The sequence below is a fragment of the Peromyscus maniculatus genome, chromosome 21 (genome assembly GCF_049852395.1).
Source record: "Peromyscus maniculatus bairdii isolate BWxNUB_F1_BW_parent chromosome 21, HU_Pman_BW_mat_3.1, whole genome shotgun sequence".
In the NCBI taxonomy this organism is placed as follows: domain Eukaryota; kingdom Metazoa; phylum Chordata; class Mammalia; order Rodentia; family Cricetidae; genus Peromyscus; species Peromyscus maniculatus.
Window position 1 is genome coordinate 3767490 of NC_134872.1, and position 20037 is coordinate 3787526.

At 55.8% G+C, this 20037-nt stretch overlaps 1 protein-coding gene and 1 long non-coding RNA gene across 4 annotated transcripts; both read left to right on the top strand.

Moving 5' to 3' along the window:
• The first annotated feature begins 247 nt into the window (after positions 1–247).
• Positions 248–1544, top strand: LOC121824778 (uncharacterized). Its single transcript, XR_006066758.2, has 3 exons — positions 248–384; positions 766–928; positions 1385–1544. It is a non-coding gene; the product is annotated as an uncharacterized LOC121824778 (long non-coding RNA).
• An 11909-nt stretch (positions 1545–13453) lies between these two features.
• On the top strand, positions 13454–20037 carry Brd2 (bromodomain containing 2). Of its 3 annotated transcripts, none has more exons than XM_076558313.1 (13): positions 13454–13558; positions 14812–15115; positions 15355–15446; positions 15702–15839; positions 16258–16396; positions 16501–16715; positions 16802–17176; positions 17579–17707; positions 17873–18115; positions 18217–18476; positions 18566–18870; positions 19070–19192; positions 19346–20037. In XM_076558313.1, exons 4-13 carry the CDS (start codon positions 15729–15731, stop codon positions 19477–19479), a joined length of 2034 nt encoding a protein of 677 aa, XP_076414428.1. In that variant the 5' UTR covers positions 13454–13558; positions 14812–15115; positions 15355–15446; positions 15702–15728; the 3' UTR covers positions 19480–20037. The 3 variants fall into 3 exon arrangements, with proteins under 3 accessions (XP_076414428.1, XP_076414430.1, XP_042122501.1); XM_076558315.1 differs by lacking the exon at positions 13454–13558 and adding an exon at positions 13583–13709; XM_042266567.2 differs by lacking the exons at positions 13454–13558; positions 15355–15446 and adding an exon at positions 13589–13709.

Consider the following 20037-nt stretch of genomic DNA (forward strand, 5'->3'; position numbering starts at 1 on the left):
CTGCTTGTAGACGCCGCCCCTTGAAAGTTGAGCAGCTCCCGCTCGCTCGCGGGTGTTTTGTCCAGAGGGAACCATGTCGCTTGTGGAGTAAAAATGCTGCCTGTTAAGTCGACCAGCAGAGCCAGGCGTGGTGGCGCACGCCTTTAATCCCAGCACTCAGGAGGCAGAGACAGGTGCATCTCGGTGAATTTGAGGCCAGCCTGGTCTACAGAGAGAGTTCCAGGACAGCCAGGGCTGTTACACAGAGAAAACCTGTCTCAAAAAAACAAAAACAAAAACAAAAGTTGACTTTAGCAGACACAATAAAACAAAAGACACTCCCAGCATGGAGCTGCCTGTGAAGGCTGTTACTTGCCAACAACAGGAACCAATTCTGGAGGCCAGGTATGGTGGTATATCCCAAAAATCCCAGCGCTGGGGAAGCCGAGACTGGAAGATCATGAGTTCAAGGGCAGCCTGGGCTAACAGTGAGACACACTTCCTCAAAATTGGAACAGAACAGGATAGAGAGGAGCGGGAAAGAGGAGAGGGAGGGAGAGAGGAAGGGAGGGAGGGAGGGAGGCAGGCAGGCAGGCAGGCAGGCAGGCACCCCTGGCTGATGTTATTTAGAAGCAGTTACAGGATAAACACTGGCTCAGCTGTGGGATCTGAACAGTTGAGGAAGCTGATACTGGAGAGTGACCACTTGGGCCTCGGCAGCCTGCCTGGAGGCGTCCCTCCTGTGCCACAAAGGCCTGCAGCCTCTTAACTTTCTCACTCCTTCAGAGAGCAGACCCAGCGGGTTCGGCCTGACCTGGGTGTGTCCACCAGGCCATCTCTGCTGCCAAGTGCACGGTCACCTCTCAGTACTTCTAGAGTTGTCACCAACCGGCCTCCTCCACGCTGCCTTCCACACAGCTGACAGCAGGAGCTGACTCCAGGCACTCAGGTGAGGCTGACTCTGTGTCAGCCAGGCGGGGTAGGTCACACCATTAATCCCGACCCTTGGGAAACAGAGGTAAAGGACCACCACAATTAGGGGCAGCATCGTCTATGTATGAGGTACAGGGAGAGCCTGACCTGCTGGGTGAGGCTCTCTTCAAGGAATTATGTGTGGCTGGGTGTGTTGGGTTTAAGCCAACAGAAAGTCATTGTTAGCCAGCTACACTGGGTGTTCAGGATCCCAGTGTATCCCTGAACTTTTCTCAGGATGAGCTCTTAGGCACAAAAAACAAAACAAAACAAAAACAAAAACCATGTTCTGGGTTGACATACTTCAGTTAACAAGAACAATTAGCCAGAAGCAGAACTACAGAAGCCAAAAAGCAAGGCCAGTGCACTCAGAGACTTTCCCAGAACTATGGACTGTGATGGATTAAGTCTTTGTTGTCATTTTTTTTTGCAGGTGGTGCTAAGTGCTGAGTTTTACGGCCTGATTGGTACTTCCATCATGGAGTCAGTTGTGCTAAGGTCTGGGGCTCTGTTACACTAATCACCTCCCTTTTGATGAAATTACATCAGTCGTTACCCCAAACAGCAAAATAAAGAGCAACTGCTTGACTTCATTAAGACCTCTGTGTTCCTACCCAACAGTTACCACGGAGGGGCCAGAGAAGGAGTCTTTTAAAGGCTTTACTCTGGGAGGAGTGAAGCAGGTATTCTGTTTTACATTATCTGCAACCCCCAGCTGATGCACTAACTAACACCAGGCAGACAGTTTAGAAGTGGAGCCTCTGTGTGCTCCTTCCAGCATATTCCAATTCCTACCGTCCAGAGCTCAGGCAAGGACACAGTAGGCCACATAGTCACCAGTGTCACCAGTGTGGGAGACCCCAACAGATGCAACTTCCTCAACCAAGTTCTAGCAACCAACTTGTAACAGCTCTTGCATTTTCTTCCTAAGCGAGGGTGCTGGGACCAGACCCGGCCTTGTGAATGCTACCAAGCACCTTACCGATGAGTTGCATGCCCGCCCTCATTCTTTGCTGTTTAAGATTTATAATTTTAAATTATGCATGTGGGTTGTGTGTGTATGCAAGTAAAGATGGGAACCTGTGGCTGAGATATCCAGTCCCCTGGAGCTGGAGTTACGGGCATTGTGAGTCACCCATATGGGTGCTGGGAGCCGAACTCAGGTCTTCTGCAAGAGCAGCAAGCAACTCTCAATGCTGAGTAGTCTCTCCAGCCCCTCCGCTTCTCATAAAGCCACCAGGATTCAGTGAGGGCCTCCACCTTAAAGACCAAAGCCAAGTCCAATCACTTCCTAAATGGGGTACTTCGCAGTTAGATTAAGTTCCCGTTTTGTTATGGCTTCAGAGAGTGAACTCTTGCATAAACCAAGAGAATCACATTCAAAGTACAGCGTCCACCAAGCAACCAGTGACAGAAAAGGAACATATCTAATAAAGATGATGACATGAGGCTGGGAGTGCTCAGGCACAGGATGGCGGTGGATCGACTCGATGGACATGGGTATTTCAGTAGTCTTCTGAGGCATGTCTCTGGCCCACCTTGCAGATGTCTTCACCCACTGCACCCACTGATTGTTGCCATCCTTCCCATCCCATTCTAAGTTCTTCCCAAGATTGCCAACTACCATTTTCTTTTTTTGTTTTGTTTTTTTGTTTGTTTGTTTGTTTGTTTGTTTGGGACAGGGCCCCTGACTGGAACTCTCTATGTAGACCAGACTGGCCTTGAACTCACATAGATCTGCCTGCTTCTCCTGCCTAAGTGCTGGGATTCAAGGTGTGCACCACATGCTAGGCCCTCTGCTAACTCCTATTTCAGAGGGCGAACCCAGCCACAGCTCCCATATGGGTACTCACCCATCTCCATCTACGTTATGATGATGTGGTGACCCACTATCTTACTGGGTGAATTCATTATCCTATATAAACAAGAGAATGGACTCAAAGTGCTTATTTTAAAGACAGAGTCTAGCCGGGCGGTGGTGGCGCACGCCTTTAATCCTAGCACTCGGGAGGCAGAGCCAGGCAGATCTCTGTGAGTTCAAGGCCAGTCTGGGCTACCAAGTGAGTTCCAGGAAAGGCGCAAAGCTACACAGAGAAACTCTGTCTCGAAAAACAAAAACAAAACAAAACAAACAAACAAAAAAGACAGAGTCTCTAGTAGCTGCAGCTAGCCTCAAACTCCTAAGTAGCCCAGGCTGGCCTTGAACTCCTGATCTCCTGCCTCCACCTCCCAAGTACTGTGATTAAAGGCAGGTGCCACCATGCCTAGATGTATTTGTTTACTCAGAAAATACTATGTACTTGGCTATATGTCATCAGACTATTGTTATTATCAAATTAACCATCCAATGAAAATAGATATTTAAGCCAGTGGTGGCAGCGTACACCTTTAATCCCAGTACTCAGGAAGCAGAGGCAGGTGGATCTCTGTGAGTTCGAGGCCAGCCTGGTCTACAGAGTGAATTGCAGAACAGCAGGGCTGCTACACAGAGAAACCCTGTCTCAAAAAACAAACAAACAAAAATATAAAACATAAACATATAAATGTATTTAACTGTGAAAGGTGCTATACAGAGGAGGAGCGGGGAGGAGGTATGGCAGTGCATGCCTGTCATCCCAGCTCGCAGGTGGGAGCACAGCATGCGGTCCAGGCCGGGCTGGGGACGATGGGCTTTCTAAGTGTAGATAGCTTGACTTACGTTATTCTTCTGTCTTGTGTATTGAGAATTCTAATTGGTCTTAATAATAAAATCCCGGAGTCAGATATTGGGGTAAATGCTGAAAAATCAGAGACAAAGGAGCAGCCACAGCCACTGCCTACTGCGCCAACCCCTCAGCCTAAAAGGGGTGAGTGAGCTCCTGTCTCCTCCCGCCTTCTATTCCTCTCTACACCTCCCAAGTACTGGGACCAAAGGCACGAGATCCCAAGTGCTGGGATCCCACCTCCTGGCTCTATTTCTCTTTTAGACTGGATCAATCTCATGTAGCCCAGGGTGGTCTTGAACTCCTGATCTTACTGCTTCCTCCTCCCAAGTGCTGGGATCAAAGGTGTGTGCCACCACTAACTGGCCTCTGTGGTTAACTAGTGGCTAGCCCTGCACTCTGATCTCCAGGCAAGCTTTGTTAGAGCACAAACAGAATATCACCACAGCCTTGTTTGTGCTGGGTTTCTTACTGACCTCCTGTCTCTAAATCCATGGTCAACAAGAAGTAAATGTTCCACAACATAGCTCTCACTCCCTCCTCTGACAGCTGGTGTCTCCTGTGCCTTCTCCTCCATGTCCGAACTACCTACCTGCTCTGGGATCCCAGAGCCCCGTCCTGATTGTTAGCCCGACCCTGGGAGCACCCAGTACCAGGAAGACTCCAATTTCTCAACTGTCTCGATATTTCTTTTCTGTTGCTATAGCTAAATATCCAGGACTGGGTAGTTTATAAAGACTAGTAGTTCTAGACTCAGCATGGCATGGTGGAGGGCCCCACATGGAAGACAAGAGAGAGCTCACCTCTGTGGCAATGTCATCCCACGTGTCGCTAAAATTACTTCCCAGGGAGAGATGAAAGCAATGTCCACTCTTCTCCTAAGGCCTCAACAACAAACTGAGGCACAGTCCCACTGACGCTCCCTCTGGGGAGCAAATGAGTGTGCTGGGCTTCCTTACAGAGCACAGGGCGTCACAGAGGGCTTCCTTACAGGGACGCGGGTGCTTCCTCTCCCACAGGTGGTGTCTGGAAAGCCTTTTCCCAGCAGGGATGAGGGCTGTAGCTGCATAGAGGAGGCCCTCCTTGTTTCCCCTGGTTGGCTATATAATCAGATGCTCTCCCAAGACCACAAGCACTTTATGGCCGAGTTGTACGAAACAGGCGGTCAAGAGCTGCTAGTTGGTCTTCTCATGGCCTCTTCACCCGTCCACGGTGGGTCACTGTAACAGGTCTTTGTTTTTTGTTTGTTTATTTTGTTTTGTTTTTTAATTTTATTTGAGACAGGGTTTCCCTGTGTAGCCCAGGCTGGCCTCAAACTCACAGAGACCCACCTGCCTCTGCCTCCAGAGTGCTGGGATTAAAGGTGTACACCACTACCCAGGATCCTTCTTTGGACCGCCAGCTCCCGAAAAATGACATGGAGACTTGTTATTAATAATGAAAGCTTGGCCTTAGCTTAGGTTTGTTCCCAACTAACTCTTGAACTTAAATTAACCTGTTTGTATTAATTTATGTTCTGCTATGTGGCCTGTTACTTCTCCTCAGTATCATACGTCCAACTTCTGTAGTATCTGGTTGGTGACCCCCCCCCCCAAGTCTCCCCCTTCCCACCCCAGATGCTTTCCCAGAGTTCCTATCTCTGCCTGGAAGGCTCACCTATCCTCTCTTGCCTAGCTATTGGCTGTTCAATCAGAAGGTGCCTTAGGCAGGTGAGGAAGGACAGAGACACATCTCTACAGTATAAAAAAATATCATCCCAATAGGTCACAGTCTACAAGCCCAGCTGGGACCCACAGTCTATAATCCTTTTGAGATGGGGTACAAGTGATCTCCCCAAGATGGTAGTTGCTTGGCTTGAAGAATAGTCACTCACAACACCATGATAAACCATGACCCATTAATGAATGGGTTAACCCATCCTGAGGGTAGCAGAGCCTTCCTGACATAACTCTAACATCCCACCATCCTTTAATCCCATTGAGATTAAACTCCAATGAAGGAGGGGTTTTGCGGGTGGGGGCAGGGGTGTCTTCAAACTAGCTCTAGCCGGGTGAGTTCCACACCCCGCCTTCATTCCCTCACATCTGCAGGGTTTCATTTTGCATTTCATCACAACAGGGGGCTCTGTTTGTTTGTTTTGGAGGGTTTTTGACTCTTCCTGAGCACCATGTCAAGTGGCTCACAACTCCCTATAACTCCAGCTCGAGACACTGACATCCTCTTCTGGTCTCTGAAGGCACCTGCACTCATGGGGATACACCTACACACAGACACATACATAAACACATGATTAAAATTAAGATGATAAATCTTAAAAAAAAAAAAATTCCATCTAGGCTGGTGGTACACACCTGTAATCCAGCATGTGGAGTCAGAGGCAGAAGAATCAGCTGCACAGTAAGATTGAGGGCAGCCTGGGATACACTGTTTAAAATAAATATAAAATAAAATAATAATAATAATAATAGGGGCTGGAAAGATAATAGATGGTCTTACAGTGGACAGGTGTTCAATTCCTAGCTTCCACATGGTGGTTCAACTATCCTTAACTCCAGTTTCAGGGCATCTGATATCCTCCTCTTCTGACCTCTGAGAGCACCAAGCATGCATGTAATACACATACATGCATGCAGGAAAAACATACATAAAATGAATAAATATAATTTAAAAAATTTAAATAATAAAATTCAGCTGGGTAGCGGTGGCACACACCTTTAATTCCAGCACTCTGGATGCAGAGGCAAGTGGATATCTGTGAGTTCAAGGCCATCCTGGTCTACAGAGTGAGTTCCAGGGCAGCCAGGGCTACACAGAGAAACCCTGTCTTGAAAAACCAAAAAAAAAAATGAAGAGTAAAATTCCATTTACATTCCTGGACCTCTGAATTCACGGCACGTAGCAGACTAAAGGTTAAAAACTGTTGTGGCTGGGTTTGGCGATGCACACACCTTTAATCCCAGCACTTGGAAGTCAGAGGCAGGAGGATCTCTGTGAGTTCAAGGCCAGCATAGTCTACATTATCTCTAAGCTCCAAGACAGTCAGGGCAAGATAGTGAGATTCTGTCTTAAAAAGTAAAGAGGGGCTGGGGTATGACTCAGTGGCAACGAGTGTTTCCTTAGGATGTGGAAGGTGTTAGGTTCAGTCCCAATACTGCAAATAGTTATCAGAAACGAAATCTGAGTTGTGAGTCTGTAAATCTGTAGTGTTAGTGGTGCCTGTAGCAGTCAGTATTAGAACTCACTTTCACGTTACATCACAATGAACAGGCATCACACATTCCTAGAAATTTGACCATTATATTTTATACTTTATTCGCTTACAAATACTGCCTTGTAGAGTTAAGGGCTTCCCCAAACTGGCCCCCAAAAGTCCATGTTGCAAAGAGGCTGCAGGATGTCTGATTCAGGCAGGAGTTGTAGTTACCCACCTGTATTCCCCACACCTGGCAGGTAGAAGCATGGTCAGTAATCCTGTTGCTCAGCCCCCCAACGGGGCTTCTCCTTATTCTGATGCTCCATCACGGCTTCCAGCCCTGTCCCCTGTACGAAGCTCTCATCCGAAGCTTAATCCCTGAAGTACAGCTACTTCTCTTCTCCTTCTTAGAAATCTTATCTCGGGGTTGGGGATTTAGCTCAGTGGTAGAGTGCTTGCCTAGCGAGCACAAGGCCCTGGGTTCGGTCCTCAGCTCCAGGGGGTGGGATGGGGTGGGGTGGGAGGGAGGAAGGAAGCTTATCTCCCTTCCTAGCTAATTCAAACATCACCTTAAAGATAACTCTCAACCATTCCTCTCCTAATCTTAGACCCAAAACACTGTGGATCTGGGAACACTGAATAACACGCTATTCAGAAGCAGAATTTAGGGTTCAAATCCCAGCTCTGCAACTTAGCAACAGTCTGATCCTGGACAACTGATTTACCATCTCTTTTCAGTTGTTTCATCTGAAAAATGGAGGTGATGCCAGGTGTGGTGTCGCTCATCTTTGATCCTGGGACTCAGAGGCAGAACCAGGTGGATCTCTGTGAGTTCGAGGCCAGCCTGGTCTACAGAGTTCCAAGCCAGCCAGGGCTACATAGTGAGACCCTGTCTAAGAAATACACACACACACATCACCGACCTCAGGATGAAGGCGTGACGAGAAGCAAGGGATCACATGATTCACCATAAAAAGTGAATCCAAAGAAATCAGCTTAATTTAGCAGTCAAGAGTAGGCACTGTTGGGAGATGTTGACCTTCTGGGTTAAATTAAGGGAAAGCTAATCCCATGTAGAAGGAACATAGGGGTAAAACCAAGGCACAAAATAACATCCCCAAGTGCATACATCTGGGAGGCTGCTCCATGAGTGGGGTAGAGAGTCGGAGAGGAGTTGGCTGTCGTGAGGCTGGCAGCAGGAAGCAGACCTTTCCCACAAACAGCACTGTAGCTGTTACTGTGTAATGAGAAGCCCTGGGGACTACCAAGTAAGACCGGAGCAGAGCTCTGGTGAAGGAAGCTCACTCTTAGCACAGGCCAGGAGGGAGAGCCCAGAGCAGCACTCTCCAAAACACAATTCCAGGCTGGGACGAAGCCCAGTGGCAGGACACTCGCCTGACACAGCAAGGCCTTCTACAAGAGAATCATTCTATACTCTGTAAATCGTGCTGCCTTGGGTGACATCCACTAGCCGTATGTGGGTACTGAGAACTCAAATGTGGCTAAATCGTATTTAACATGGATCTCAATTCAAGTTGCTCCATGGCTACAGGCTACTACACAGAAAGAGACAGTCCAGGTGATGGAGTAGGACAGGGGCATGATTCCCCGGTCATGTAGGCCACAGTCGTGTGCCTCAGTGGATAGTGAAGGGAGAAAACGCTAAGATTCTGGTGGATTCAAAGCTGTGAGAAGGGTGAGGACAGCGCTCCCCACTGCAGGCCTGTGCCGTGGGAGCTGCCTGGTTAACACAGCAGCAGGTCCGGTGCACTGTGCGCCCCCGTCATTCTGAGCATGCTGCGGTTATCCAGGCAGGAATTCTTAATGAGTTCCGCTCAAGAGAACTGTCTGCACTAACGGTGGAGCTGAAAGGCTTGTCATTAAAGATGACGGTATGGGTGGGAACCTGTCAAACACCACAGGCATGAGCTGCCCAAACGGCCTAAAGGCAGACCGGAGACCGGAGACGGACAGGGCACAGGCAATGCCGGGGGAATCAGAGGTCCAATGAGAACACTCAAGTGGGTCCTGAGGTCGCCAGGAGGGAGGTCCTGGTAAGGTAGGTGGCCAGCATCCCACACACAGCAGCCCGATGAACCAGGAAACGAGGAGGGAGCTGGGAGGAGACAAGTCCAGACCCTGGCTCTTGAGAAAGACATTGTGAATGCTTACTGACAGGGCACGGTATTGAATGGGTGTTCTTTCTGGCTAAGAAACCAAAATAGACAGGCAAGATAACTTTAGGTTAACAGAGAAAGCTGACCAGGTCAAAAGCAATTTCCTTAAACTGAGAACCCCCTGGTAACGTGAGAAACATGCTGCAGTCTACACATGGAGAATGCAGGTGGTCTGTCGGGGGCAGTGGAAAGCCAGACCATACTTTAAAAGGCAAAAAAACCCAAAACCCAAACAACAGCACGCTAGAGATGAAGGCGAGCTTCACTTTCTAAGCCAACCACATCACATATTTAGTTGCATTCCTAAATTCTAATAGGATAAATCTAAGACTGAGAAAAATTAAACTGGTAAGACTGGTCACAGAAATGGAGAGCACGGCCAGTGTCGGGAAAGAATCATGATTAAAACAGGTAAAATCCTCGCAGTGGGGTCTTGTTAGATGGTCTACCTGTACACGACCAGGAGTAAACCGGCGGTAAACCTGGCAGACGGCAGAGCTCAGGTATTTGCCAGTCTCTCAGAGAAGCAGTTTAAGGACTCGGGAAACCCAACTCCAGATCTAGACGTCCATCAGAGCTCACCCCAGCGGACCCCCCGCTGCAGGGCCGCGCGCAGGCCCGGAGCTGCGGCCAGGCCCCGCGCGCCACCGGGACCACGGCGCGGACTCGGGCCAGCAGGCGCCGGGCACCGCCTCAGGCCGGAAGAGCCGACTCCCGCGGCGGCGGCGGCGGCGGCGGCAGGGGGAGAAGGCCGCGGAGGCCCAGGCCCGCGCGCTCCCGCCCCACCCAGCGCGCGCGCTCCCGGCCGGGCCCGGAGGCCCCGCGGCGGCCCGCGCCTGCGCACCACGGCCCTCCGCGCGGCCCGCGCCTCCCCTCCCCCCCCCCAGGCCGGTCACACCCTTGCGCCTGCGCACTGCTGTGTTTCGAGGGCCGTGGCGGCCATGCTGAACCCGTACCGAGAGGCGAGTGGGGGGGGGGGGAGGGAGAGGGAACGGGGTCGGTCGCAGGCGCGCAGGAGGCCGAGAGTTGGGCGAGGCCGCGGCCTCGGCCGAGGCCTGGGGTCTCGGGACACCGGCCCCGGGCCGCGCCGCCCTCGTGAGCCCCGCGCGCGCGGCCCTCGGGAACGTTCGGAAGCCGCGCCCTCGTGGCCGCGGGCGGGGGGGGCGGGGGAGGAGCGGACACGTGACCCGGCCCAGCCAATCGGAGCGCCGCTGACGTGGTGCGCGGCCCCGATGCTTCCCCCCCACCCCCGGCGGCCAGGGAAGGGAGGGGCCGGGGGCGGCGCCCCCTCCCCCCACGCGGCCGCGGCTTCCGGGGGGGTTGACACCCCGGATTCCGTGCTCCCCCCCGGCCGGGCCGAGGGCGACTTTGGAGCCGCCCCCCCCCTCCCCGTGGCTCCTGGATCCAGGTGAGCGGGGGTGGGGGGGACGGGACCCTGGGGCGGGGACGCCGACCGTCGTTTCGACGCCCAAGTCAAGGTGGGGAGTGGGGGGACTTGTTGGGGTGCAGGGGCGACTCCCGAGGGGGGGAAAGACGTGTCTTTCAAACACCTGACAGCCAATGGGAGTGTGGACCGGGGCCAGCCCGAGAGGGCCGGCGGGGGGAGGGGAAGGGCCCACCTCGTGCCCGCGGACCCGTCGGAGGGCCAAGGGGCGAGGCTGCCGGTTCCCCCCGCCCGGCCGCCCCCGGGGGTCCGGGGCCCGGGAGCCAGGTGAGAGGGGCCTTGGCGGCCGGGCGGGGTGGGGGGCACGGGGGGCGCCGGGGTGGGTGGGGTGCGAGCGCTGCCGGGCCGCCCGTCCGCCCGTCCGGGAACCGGTGCAGAGCCCTGGCGCCGACCCGCTCCCCGGGGACCCGAAGGCGCGCCGCTGAGCGCCCTTTGTGTCCGCGTCCCATGGCGCGCGGCAGGGCCACGGCCGCTCTCAGCGACTTGGGGCTTTTCCACGAGGGCACGGCCCGCGGGGTGCTGCGAGCCGGGCCCGGGCGCTGGGCCCGGCCGGTGTCACGGGCGAGCCTCCGGGCTTCCCGGGGCGGCGCGCCCTGGCCGCCCTCCCCTCCCCCCGACGGTGGCCGCCCTGCCTGCGCGCCGCGGGGGAGGGGGCGGGAGGAGGAAAGAGTTACTTTCCCAGATCACAAGCCGCGGCGCCCTCCCCCGTGACTCATGTGGGGGGCAGGGGGGGGGGCCGGCCGGTGACTTTCGGGAATGCAGGGGCCGGGGCCCGGTCCGCCCTGCCGCCGCTCCCCTCCCCCGCGGGCCCCGCCCCCACCCCGGCGGCCTCCGTCCGGACCCGCGACGCCCCGGTGCGGATCCTCGGGGTGGAGGCCGGGCGGCCGGGCGGGGTGGGGGCGGGGAGCGGCCGCGGAGTTGCTGTGTCATCGCCCCGCAGCCGCCGCCACCGCCGCCGCCCGGGCGGGGCGCGCACTCGGGCGACCCGGGGTCTGCGCTCAGCGTGCGGCCCAGAAGACGGGAGCCCGGCCGCCATGTTAATGCAGGGATGGAGGTGCGAGGTCGAGCGCTGCCGTGGGCGGCGGGGGGGGTCCTGCCCCACGGCAGCCCCTCGCCCACTGCTCCCCCAGGCGCGCGCACACGGGTCTCCGGGGACGCAGGGGAGCGGGGCCAGGCCCGGGTGCGCCCCGGCGGGGTCACCCGAGCCGCCCCCGCCGCCTGACCTTGGGCTCCGCTCGTTTACCCTACACGAGTCCCTGGCTCCCGGGCCCAGGACGGGCAGCGGGGGAGGGGAGGGGGCGGACGGCGCCCAAGATGGCTCCTGCCCCTCCTCGGAGGCGGCCGGCCGGCGGGGGGGGTGCGGGGGAGGGCTGCAGAGCCGCGCCGCCGCCGCCGCCTCCTCGGCTCGCCCTCCTCCCTGGCGCTGACCGGCGGAAGAGCCGCTCCGTGGGGAGGACTCCCGGCCGGGGGGGGGGGGCGGGGGCGACCGTGCGCCCGCGCTCGCCAGCCAGTGCCGCTGCCTGCGAGCTCTCCCCGCGCGGCCGGGGCTGGCGGAGGTAGGTTTGCTTTTAGGGCCGGTGGAGGCCCGGAGCGCGGGGCAGGAGGTGCGTGGGGAGCGGAGTGGGCACGGGGATCGGTAGCCGTGGACCTCGGGGTGGCCCGTGTTGTGCAGTTGGTGTTTACAGCCGTCCCCGGCCCGGCCGGGGCTGTGGTTCGGGGAGGCCGGGTGCGCCGCGGGCTTAGATCGCGCCGCGGGGGCATACGGGAGCGCCGAGACTTCGCTCCCGGAAAGCAGGCCGCGGCCTCTAAGATGGCGTCTGTCTTCCTCCTTTCAGAGTCTCCCTGCGGCGGCCGAGAACGCCGGCCCCGCCCGCCCGCCACCCCCCTCCCTGCGCCCCGCCGCGCCGCCGATGGAGGAGGAGGAGGTGCGAATGGCGCGGCCAGCCCGCCGCGGGCGATCGGGGCTGCCCGGTGCCCGCAAACCGGGAGGACTCCGTGGGACCCGGCGACGGGGAGAGTGCCGCAGCCCCGGGGAGATGGCGCCCGCACGCCTTCGGCCCCCTCCTCCCCCCAGGACTCGCCGAGCCCCAGCGCAGCCAACTGGCTAGGAGACAGGGCGGGCGGCCGCTCGGCTCTGCGGCACTCGCCGGGCCATCGACGCCTTGGAAATGGAGCTGTGACGTCACCCTCTGACCGGACCAATCGGAAAAGCTCCCGCGAAGAGGCGGGCCTGCCTCCCGGGCTTTGCTTCTTCACGCGCGTGAGCGAGCGAGCACGCGCAGAGGGGCGGGGGAAGGCGCGAGCAGGGTGGCGCGCATGAGCAGCGAAGCTCCGCCCCTCCGGCTATATATAAAGCGCTGGCGCGGGGCTCGGCGGCGCCATTTCGTGCTGGAGTGGAGCGGCCTCTAGGACGAGCCGGAGGAGCCTGCCTGCCGACCGAGCCTCCGGGGGCCGCCCGTGCAATCCACGTCCATCCGCCTGGAAATGGGCTCCGTCTCCGCCCACGGCCGGCCCCGGCGGGCAGTGCAGACCCCATAGGAGCCCCTGCAGCCCCCCTTTCCGGCCCCGCCCAGTCCTCGGAGTCCGTCCACCCCTCTACTCCGCCCTCAAGAGGATTCAAAGATGGAGGCGGCGGCCCTCTGAAACCCCTTGGGGTCCATCCGCCGCCATCGGAGATCTTGCGCGGTTTTGGCTGCCCCCGGCAGCCGGGGCAGGAAGCGGGGACCCCTGCAGACCGGCGGCGGGCGGAATTGACGGCGGAGTCCAGGACCGGGCACGGCCGCGCTCTGCAGACGGCGCTCTCCGCGGCTCGCCGGCCGGCAGAGGCCGCCGCCATTTTCCTGCTGCCGCCGCCTGCGGAGCGCGCCAAGCTGCCGGAGTCGTGCGGAGGGCGGCGCAGGAGACCGCGTTCGCGCCGGCCCGCAGCGCGGCCGCCGTCTGGAGGGCCGCGGGCAGCGGCCGCACCCCCCCTCCCCGGGTTATGCTGGGCCCGGCGGTGAGGGGAGCCGAGGCCACCCGGACTTCGCGCGGCTGAGCGGCGGCGGCGGCGGTTCCCCGAGGTCAAGATGCTGCAGAACGTGACTCCCCACAAGTACGTCCCCGCCGCGTGTGGGAGGGGGCCGGGGGGCGGCGTTCGCGAGCGGCGGCGGCGGGCGGGCGGGCGGGCGCGCTTCCGCGCCGCAGCTGTTGACGCGAGCTCGCGGAGGGGCTGCGACGGTTTTGAAGCGGTGGCGGCGGCCCAGGTACTGCGTCGGGGCAGCCTGTCAGTTCCGCGCCGCCGCGGCCCGGGCGGCCTGGGTCCGCCGCGGGGTGGTGCGCTGTGCGCAGTCCGGCCCTGATTTGTCATCGTGTGGGTGGGGGGTCTCTCTCGGCCACGTCGGTGTCGGTGGGGTTGCCATGGTGACAGGTTGAGGGTTTGATGGCGGAGATTCCCACGGAGTACGGATCCTCCTCCCAAGGCTGGGTCCTGTAGGGTTCGCCTTTGAACGTGTGCAGGCTTTCGGGGACGGTGGGTGTGTTTGGAGAGCTCGGTCAGCGAGGAGGGCGGAGCGAAGACCCGGGCTCCGTTCACCTCTGCAGATGTAAACAATGAGTCTGGGTCTGTCTCGGGAAGCACCTGGTCCTGAGGACCCACAGGGAGGGAGGGAGGGAGCTGGGCTGCAGCCACCGTTGGCCTTTGCTCTCCTGCCGTGGCGGTCACTAGCGACGCTGTTTTGTAGCGGGACGTAGTATCGAGATTGGACTTGCTGACCTTGACTGGAGGATGTGTTTTGTGTGTTTTGAAGGGGACTTTTAGGGGATACTTTCCTGGTAGGTCTGGGAGCTACTGTTGAAAGGAGTCTGACAGATGTTTCCTTGTCTTACTTAGGGCTTTTTATCTGATTCCTACTGTGGCTTTAACTCAAGATTTTGAAAGATGCCAAGATGAATCCTTAGATTTAGATTTCGTGAAGTTTATTCCCACCCCCTTTTTTTTCTCTTCACTGGCTTCTCTGTCTCAACCACCATGGCAACCATTAAGTCCCTAGCGAGGATGAAGCTTCGCTTTCTTAGCTCCACCCATTTTTGCTTTAGATTCCTCCCCATAAGGCTGGAGTTGTCATGTGACATCTTGGGGTTTTGTATTTATTTTAACCAAGCAGCTCATTGAACTCGAGGATGTAAGAGCTAGATGAAGGTGGGCAACAAACAGCTATTGAGTTGAGTTGATTTCTGGTTGCGATTCATTTTCATGTGTCCATGACAGCCAAAGCCTGAGTTTATAGGGTTGCTTAGTGCAAGTTAGCAACTTTCTTTGATGCTTCACGTTATTGCCACATCTCATTCGGCTTCCCCTTTTTGCAGGCTCCCTGGGGAAGGGAATGCAGGGTTACTGGGGCTGGGCCCAGAGGCAGCAGCACCAGGGAAAAGGATTCGAAAGCCTTCTCTGTTGTATGAGGGATTCGAGAGCCCCACAATGGCTTCTGTGCCAGCTTTACAACTGACCCCCGCCAACCCACCACCCCCTGAGGTGTCCAATCCTAAAAAGCCGGGACGGGTGACGAACCAGCTGCAGTACCTGCACAAGGTGGTGATGAAGGCGCTCTGGAAGCACCAGTTTGCATGGCCGTTCCGGCAGCCTGTGGATGCTGTGAAGCTGGGTCTGCCGGTGAGTGAGAGCGGGGATTGGGGGCAGGTATGGGGGTGAGCAGGAACGTGTGAGTGGGGGGGGTGGGCTCCTAGTGTAGGTGCTGCGGCCCCTAGGGAGTCCCCATTCTCTTGAGGGCAAATAGCCACCAGAGTTCTGGATTCTTGGTCCTTTGTGCTTGTTATCTCTATCTTGGCATCTCTCATTTTGCCCTCCATGTGTCCCTACCTTAACTTTTGTGCCCTGGCTCCATTTTACAGATTCCCACCCCTGGTTGGGAGAGGACCACGGTGGCCAAAATTCTTAGCTTCTTCCTTTCCCTCATGCAGCCCATGGATAGCCATCCCCAGAGGTAATGTCACAGGATGGGAAGCTTCCAGAGTGGGTGGGAGGTGGGTGGCTAGAGAAAGGCTAGGGACCTCCTAGTGGGAGTTAAAAAAACCTACTCTAATTTTTCTAGCCCGTAGTTTAATTGGGGCCGCAGTGTGGGGAGTACTCCCTTAGTGGCTAGGGTGTGCGTGCGGGTGTATGTACCTGTCTCTCCGGTCGGTAGTTGCCCTAGAATAGGCGTTTTCTTACGGCGCTGACCTAGCACGTCTCTCTGCAGGATTATCACAAAATTATAAAACAGCCTATGGACATGGGTACTATCAAGAGGAGACTTGAAAACAACTACTACTGGGCTGCCTCGGAATGTATGCAAGACTTTAACACAATGTTTACCAACTGTTATATTTATAACAAGGTAAGTTTTTTGGCTTTTTAATTTTTTCTTAAAACTCAGAGAGGCTAGTGGGAAGCAGTGCTGTTTCTGGTGGTTTTTATAGTTTTAGCCCTACTGGAAATGCTATCCAGCTGTCGTGGTCTCGAGAGCCTGACCTCCAAATGCTGCCTTAGACAGCTGAGGGCTCCTCTGACGAAAGGTTATTTAAGTAGAGCACGGTTCGTATTTGGGGATGGTGGCCCTGTTTCTCAGAAAGCTCCAGGGGCCTGAGAAGAGCAGGATCTGTAACTCATCTGCTGTTGGGTTTTCTGGTGGTGGCAGGATTAGTTCGTGACAGGAATTGGAGAGGAGGGACGCCCTGGGGCTGGGAATTGTTCAGAGAGGGAAATAACGCACCATGGAAATTGACCCTGTGTGTGTGTATTCGTGTGTTCTGCAGCCCACCGATGACATTGTCCTGATGGCACAGACACTGGAAAAGATCTTCTTACAGAAAGTGGCGTCCATGCCACAAGAGGAACAAGAGCTTGTGGTGACCATCCCTAAGAACAGCCATAAGAAGGGGGCCAAGTTAGCAGGTAGGAAGAGGTGGAGCTGGACAGGTGGCTGAAAATGAGAAAGCTGCCCCGGGGACCTGCAGACACGAAGGAATAAAACTCCACGCTGCTGTGTTTTCTCCCAGCACTCCAGGGCAGCATTACCAGTGCCCATCAGGTGCCTGCTGTTTCTTCTGTGTCGCATACAGCCCTGTATACACCACCGCCTGAAATCCCCACCACTGTCCTCAACATTCCCCACCCATCGGTCATCGCCTCTCCCCTTCTGAAGTCCCTGCATTCTGCTGGACCCCCGCTCCTCGCTGTGTCGGCAGCTCCTCCAGCTCAGCCCCTTGCCAAGGTAGTAAAGGAGGGTTTGGGGTGCCTGGGAGGAAAAGGAGTTGATGGAAATGGACCTGGAGTCACCCCTTCCCTACCTTTCTGCAGAAAAAAGGCGTTAAACGGAAAGCAGACACCACCACCCCCACACCTACAGCCATCCTGGCTCCTGGCTCCCCAGCCAGTCCTCCCGGGAGTCTGGAGCCGAAGGCAGCGCGGCTTCCTCCTATGCGCAGAGAGAGTGGCCGCCCGATCAAACCCCCGCGGAAGGACTTGCCTGACTCGCAGCAGCAACACCAGAGCTCGAAGAAAGGGAAGCTGTCGGAGCAGCTGAAGCACTGCAACGGCATTCTGAAGGAGCTGCTCTCCAAGAAGCACGCGGCCTACGCCTGGCCTTTCTACAAACCAGTGGACGCGTCCGCTCTTGGCCTTCACGATTACCATGACATCATCAAGCACCCCATGGACCTCAGCACTGTCAAGGTACCCACTGCATGGGGCAGTTGGGGTGCTCAGGCAGTGATGGCACGTAGTAGGCTTTCATTCTGGGTGTCTTGTTTTATAAAATTGTACAAGGCAGAAAAGGTCACACACTTTGAAGTCCTTGTTTTTTACGTTAAGGATAAAATTTCAGCAGTACTAAGAGTTGGGCTAGGGAGATGTGATGTGGGAGAGATGGCCTTGGTCACTTAGAAATGTTTTTTTCTAGACATAGATATCTCTTCAAACCTACCCCAAATACTTGGACTTCAAACTTGAACCCCAGGGCACACAGATCCTTAAGGTCATCCCCACTTGTTCCAAGAGAGGGCTGCTCTTGAGTCGGGTTGGCAGGGAAAGATGAGTCTCTGCCTGTGCAGCTTCTCATGCTGCCTCCTTCTGCAGCGGAAGATGGAGAATCGCGACTACCGGGACGCACAGGAGTTCGCTGCTGATGTGCGGCTCATGTTCTCCAACTGCTATAAGTACAATCCTCCTGACCACGATGTTGTGGCCATGGCACGAAAGTTACAGGTGAGTGTGTACTTGAAGTTGACCCAGTATCAGGTTGTGGGGAGAGGTTTAATTGGTGCTGTGCATTCAGAGCATGGAAGCCTTTCCCGTCCTTATCCTGAGTGGGAGCTGGTGTGCTGGGTGGCTGGGCGTCAAACACGGTTTTGAGTCCACCTGTCTTCTTAGGATGTGTTTGAGTTCCGCTATGCCAAGATGCCAGACGAGCCACTGGAACCAGGGCCTTTGCCGGTCTCGACCGCCTTGCCTCCTGGGTTGGCCAAATCATCTTCAGAGTCCTCGAGTGAGGAAAGTAGCAGTGAGAGTTCCTCTGAGGAAGAGGAGGAGGAGGAGGAAGATGAAGAGGAGGAGAGTGAAAGCTCAGACTCTGAGGAGGAAAGGGCTCATCGCCTGGCAGAGCTGCAGGAACAGGTATCTCACTAGGCTTCGGGCTTTGATTGGGTCAGAACCATGTGGGTCCCAGTTGTGTGGCTCTTGCTCTTCATTTCCTGTTTCATCTTCTTCCCGTGTAGCTTCGGGCAGTACACGAACAACTGGCTGCCCTATCCCAGGGCCCAATATCTAAGCCCAAGCGGAAGAGAGAGAAAAAGGAAAAGAAGAAGAAACGGAAGTCAGAGAAACACCGGGGTCGAGTTGGGATCGACGAAGATGATAAGGGGCCTCGGGCACCTCGCACGCTTCAGCCCAAGAAATCTAAGAAAGCGGGTGGGGGCGCCAGTGCTGCTATGCTGGGCCACCCTGGCTTTGGAACTTCGGGAGGAAGCAGCAACAAGTAAGTTTGGACAGTCTTAGGGTATTGTCTAGTCAGCCTCTGCGGCTGGTGTACTGACTGGCGATTGATTTTCTATTTATTGCCCATAGGCTGCCTAAAAAGGCCCAGAAGACAGCCCCGCCTGTCCTGCCTGTTGGTTACGACTCGGAGGAGGAAGAAGAAAGCAGGCCCATGAGTTACGATGAAAAGAGGCAGTTAAGCCTGGATATCAATAAATTACCTGGGGAGAAGCTGGGTCGAGTTGTACATATCATCCAAGCCAGGGAGCCCTCTCTACGTGATTCAAATCCAGAGGAAATCGAGATTGATTTTGAAACACTCAAGCCATCCACACTTAGAGAGCTTGAGCGATATGTTTTATCCTGCCTTCGAAAGAAACCACGGAAGCCCTATAGTGAGTATCACAGGAGGCCGTCGTTGGCACAGCTCCACGGAAGTAGTTCTGAGGACAGCAGAGAAGAAACTTGGTGGGGGGGGGCGGTGTTGATGATGATGGGCTCCTTCATACTCAGGAATGGAACTTGGCGGGTCTCGGGTGAGTGAGTGAAGGCAGTATTATTGTATAGTGAATCCTCTGGCGTTTCCCTCTCTAGCTATTAAGAAACCTGTGGGAAAGACAAAGGAAGAGCTAGCTCTGGAGAAGAAGCGGGAACTGGAGAAGCGGTTGCAAGATGTCAGTGGACAGCTGAACTCCACCAAAAAACCTCCCAAGAAAGGTGAGTATTTCAGACGGCTGAAACTGTCCAGCCTTCTTCCTCCCTCCTTTACGTGGAAGGAACGCTAGCTAGCCACCTTGTGACTGCCTATCAAGTGTTCTGTTGACCAGTGGAAATAAACGTGCCTCGTTAACCTTCAACTTTGTCGTACAGCGAGTGAGAAAACAGAGTCGTCTGCACAGCAGGTCGCAGTGTCCCGGCTCAGCGCTTCCAGCTCCAGCTCAGATTCCAGCTCCTCGTCCTCGTCCTCATCATCTTCAGACACCAGCGATTCAGACTCGGGCTAAGGGGCCAGGCCAGATGGGGCAGGAAGGCTCCGCAGGACCGGACCCCTGTACCACCCTTCCCCACCTCTTTTCCCCTTGCTGTGACACTTCTTCATCTCACCCCTCCATAGGAGAGCTGGCTCTGCAGTGGGGAGGAAGGCAGGGACACAGACAAACCAGACTGACTTCCCAGCCCCGGCGGGAACGACCTCGGGTGCAGGGTCCCTGTTGAGGATGATGGGGGTGGGGCAAGGGTGTGGGTGGGAGTGGGCATGGCCTGGCACGAGGCCCCCTGAGGCCGCAGCTGTCCTGTTCACTTCTAAGGGCCCTGTTTTGAGGTTTTAATTTATTTAAGCTAGGTAGGCTGTGAGGGGTAGCACTGCGGTCCTCCCTCCAGCCTCCGTGGGGAGGGAAGAAGAGGGAGCTCCTTTTTTTACGTTGACTTTTTTTTCTACTCTTCCCTTTTCCTTCCACTCCATTTGGGGCCTGGGGATTTTAAGTCACCTCTCCACTTGGCCTCCCGGACTATCTTTTTCTTTCTCTTGATTCTAACTTGTAAATAAAGAAAATATTATTGAA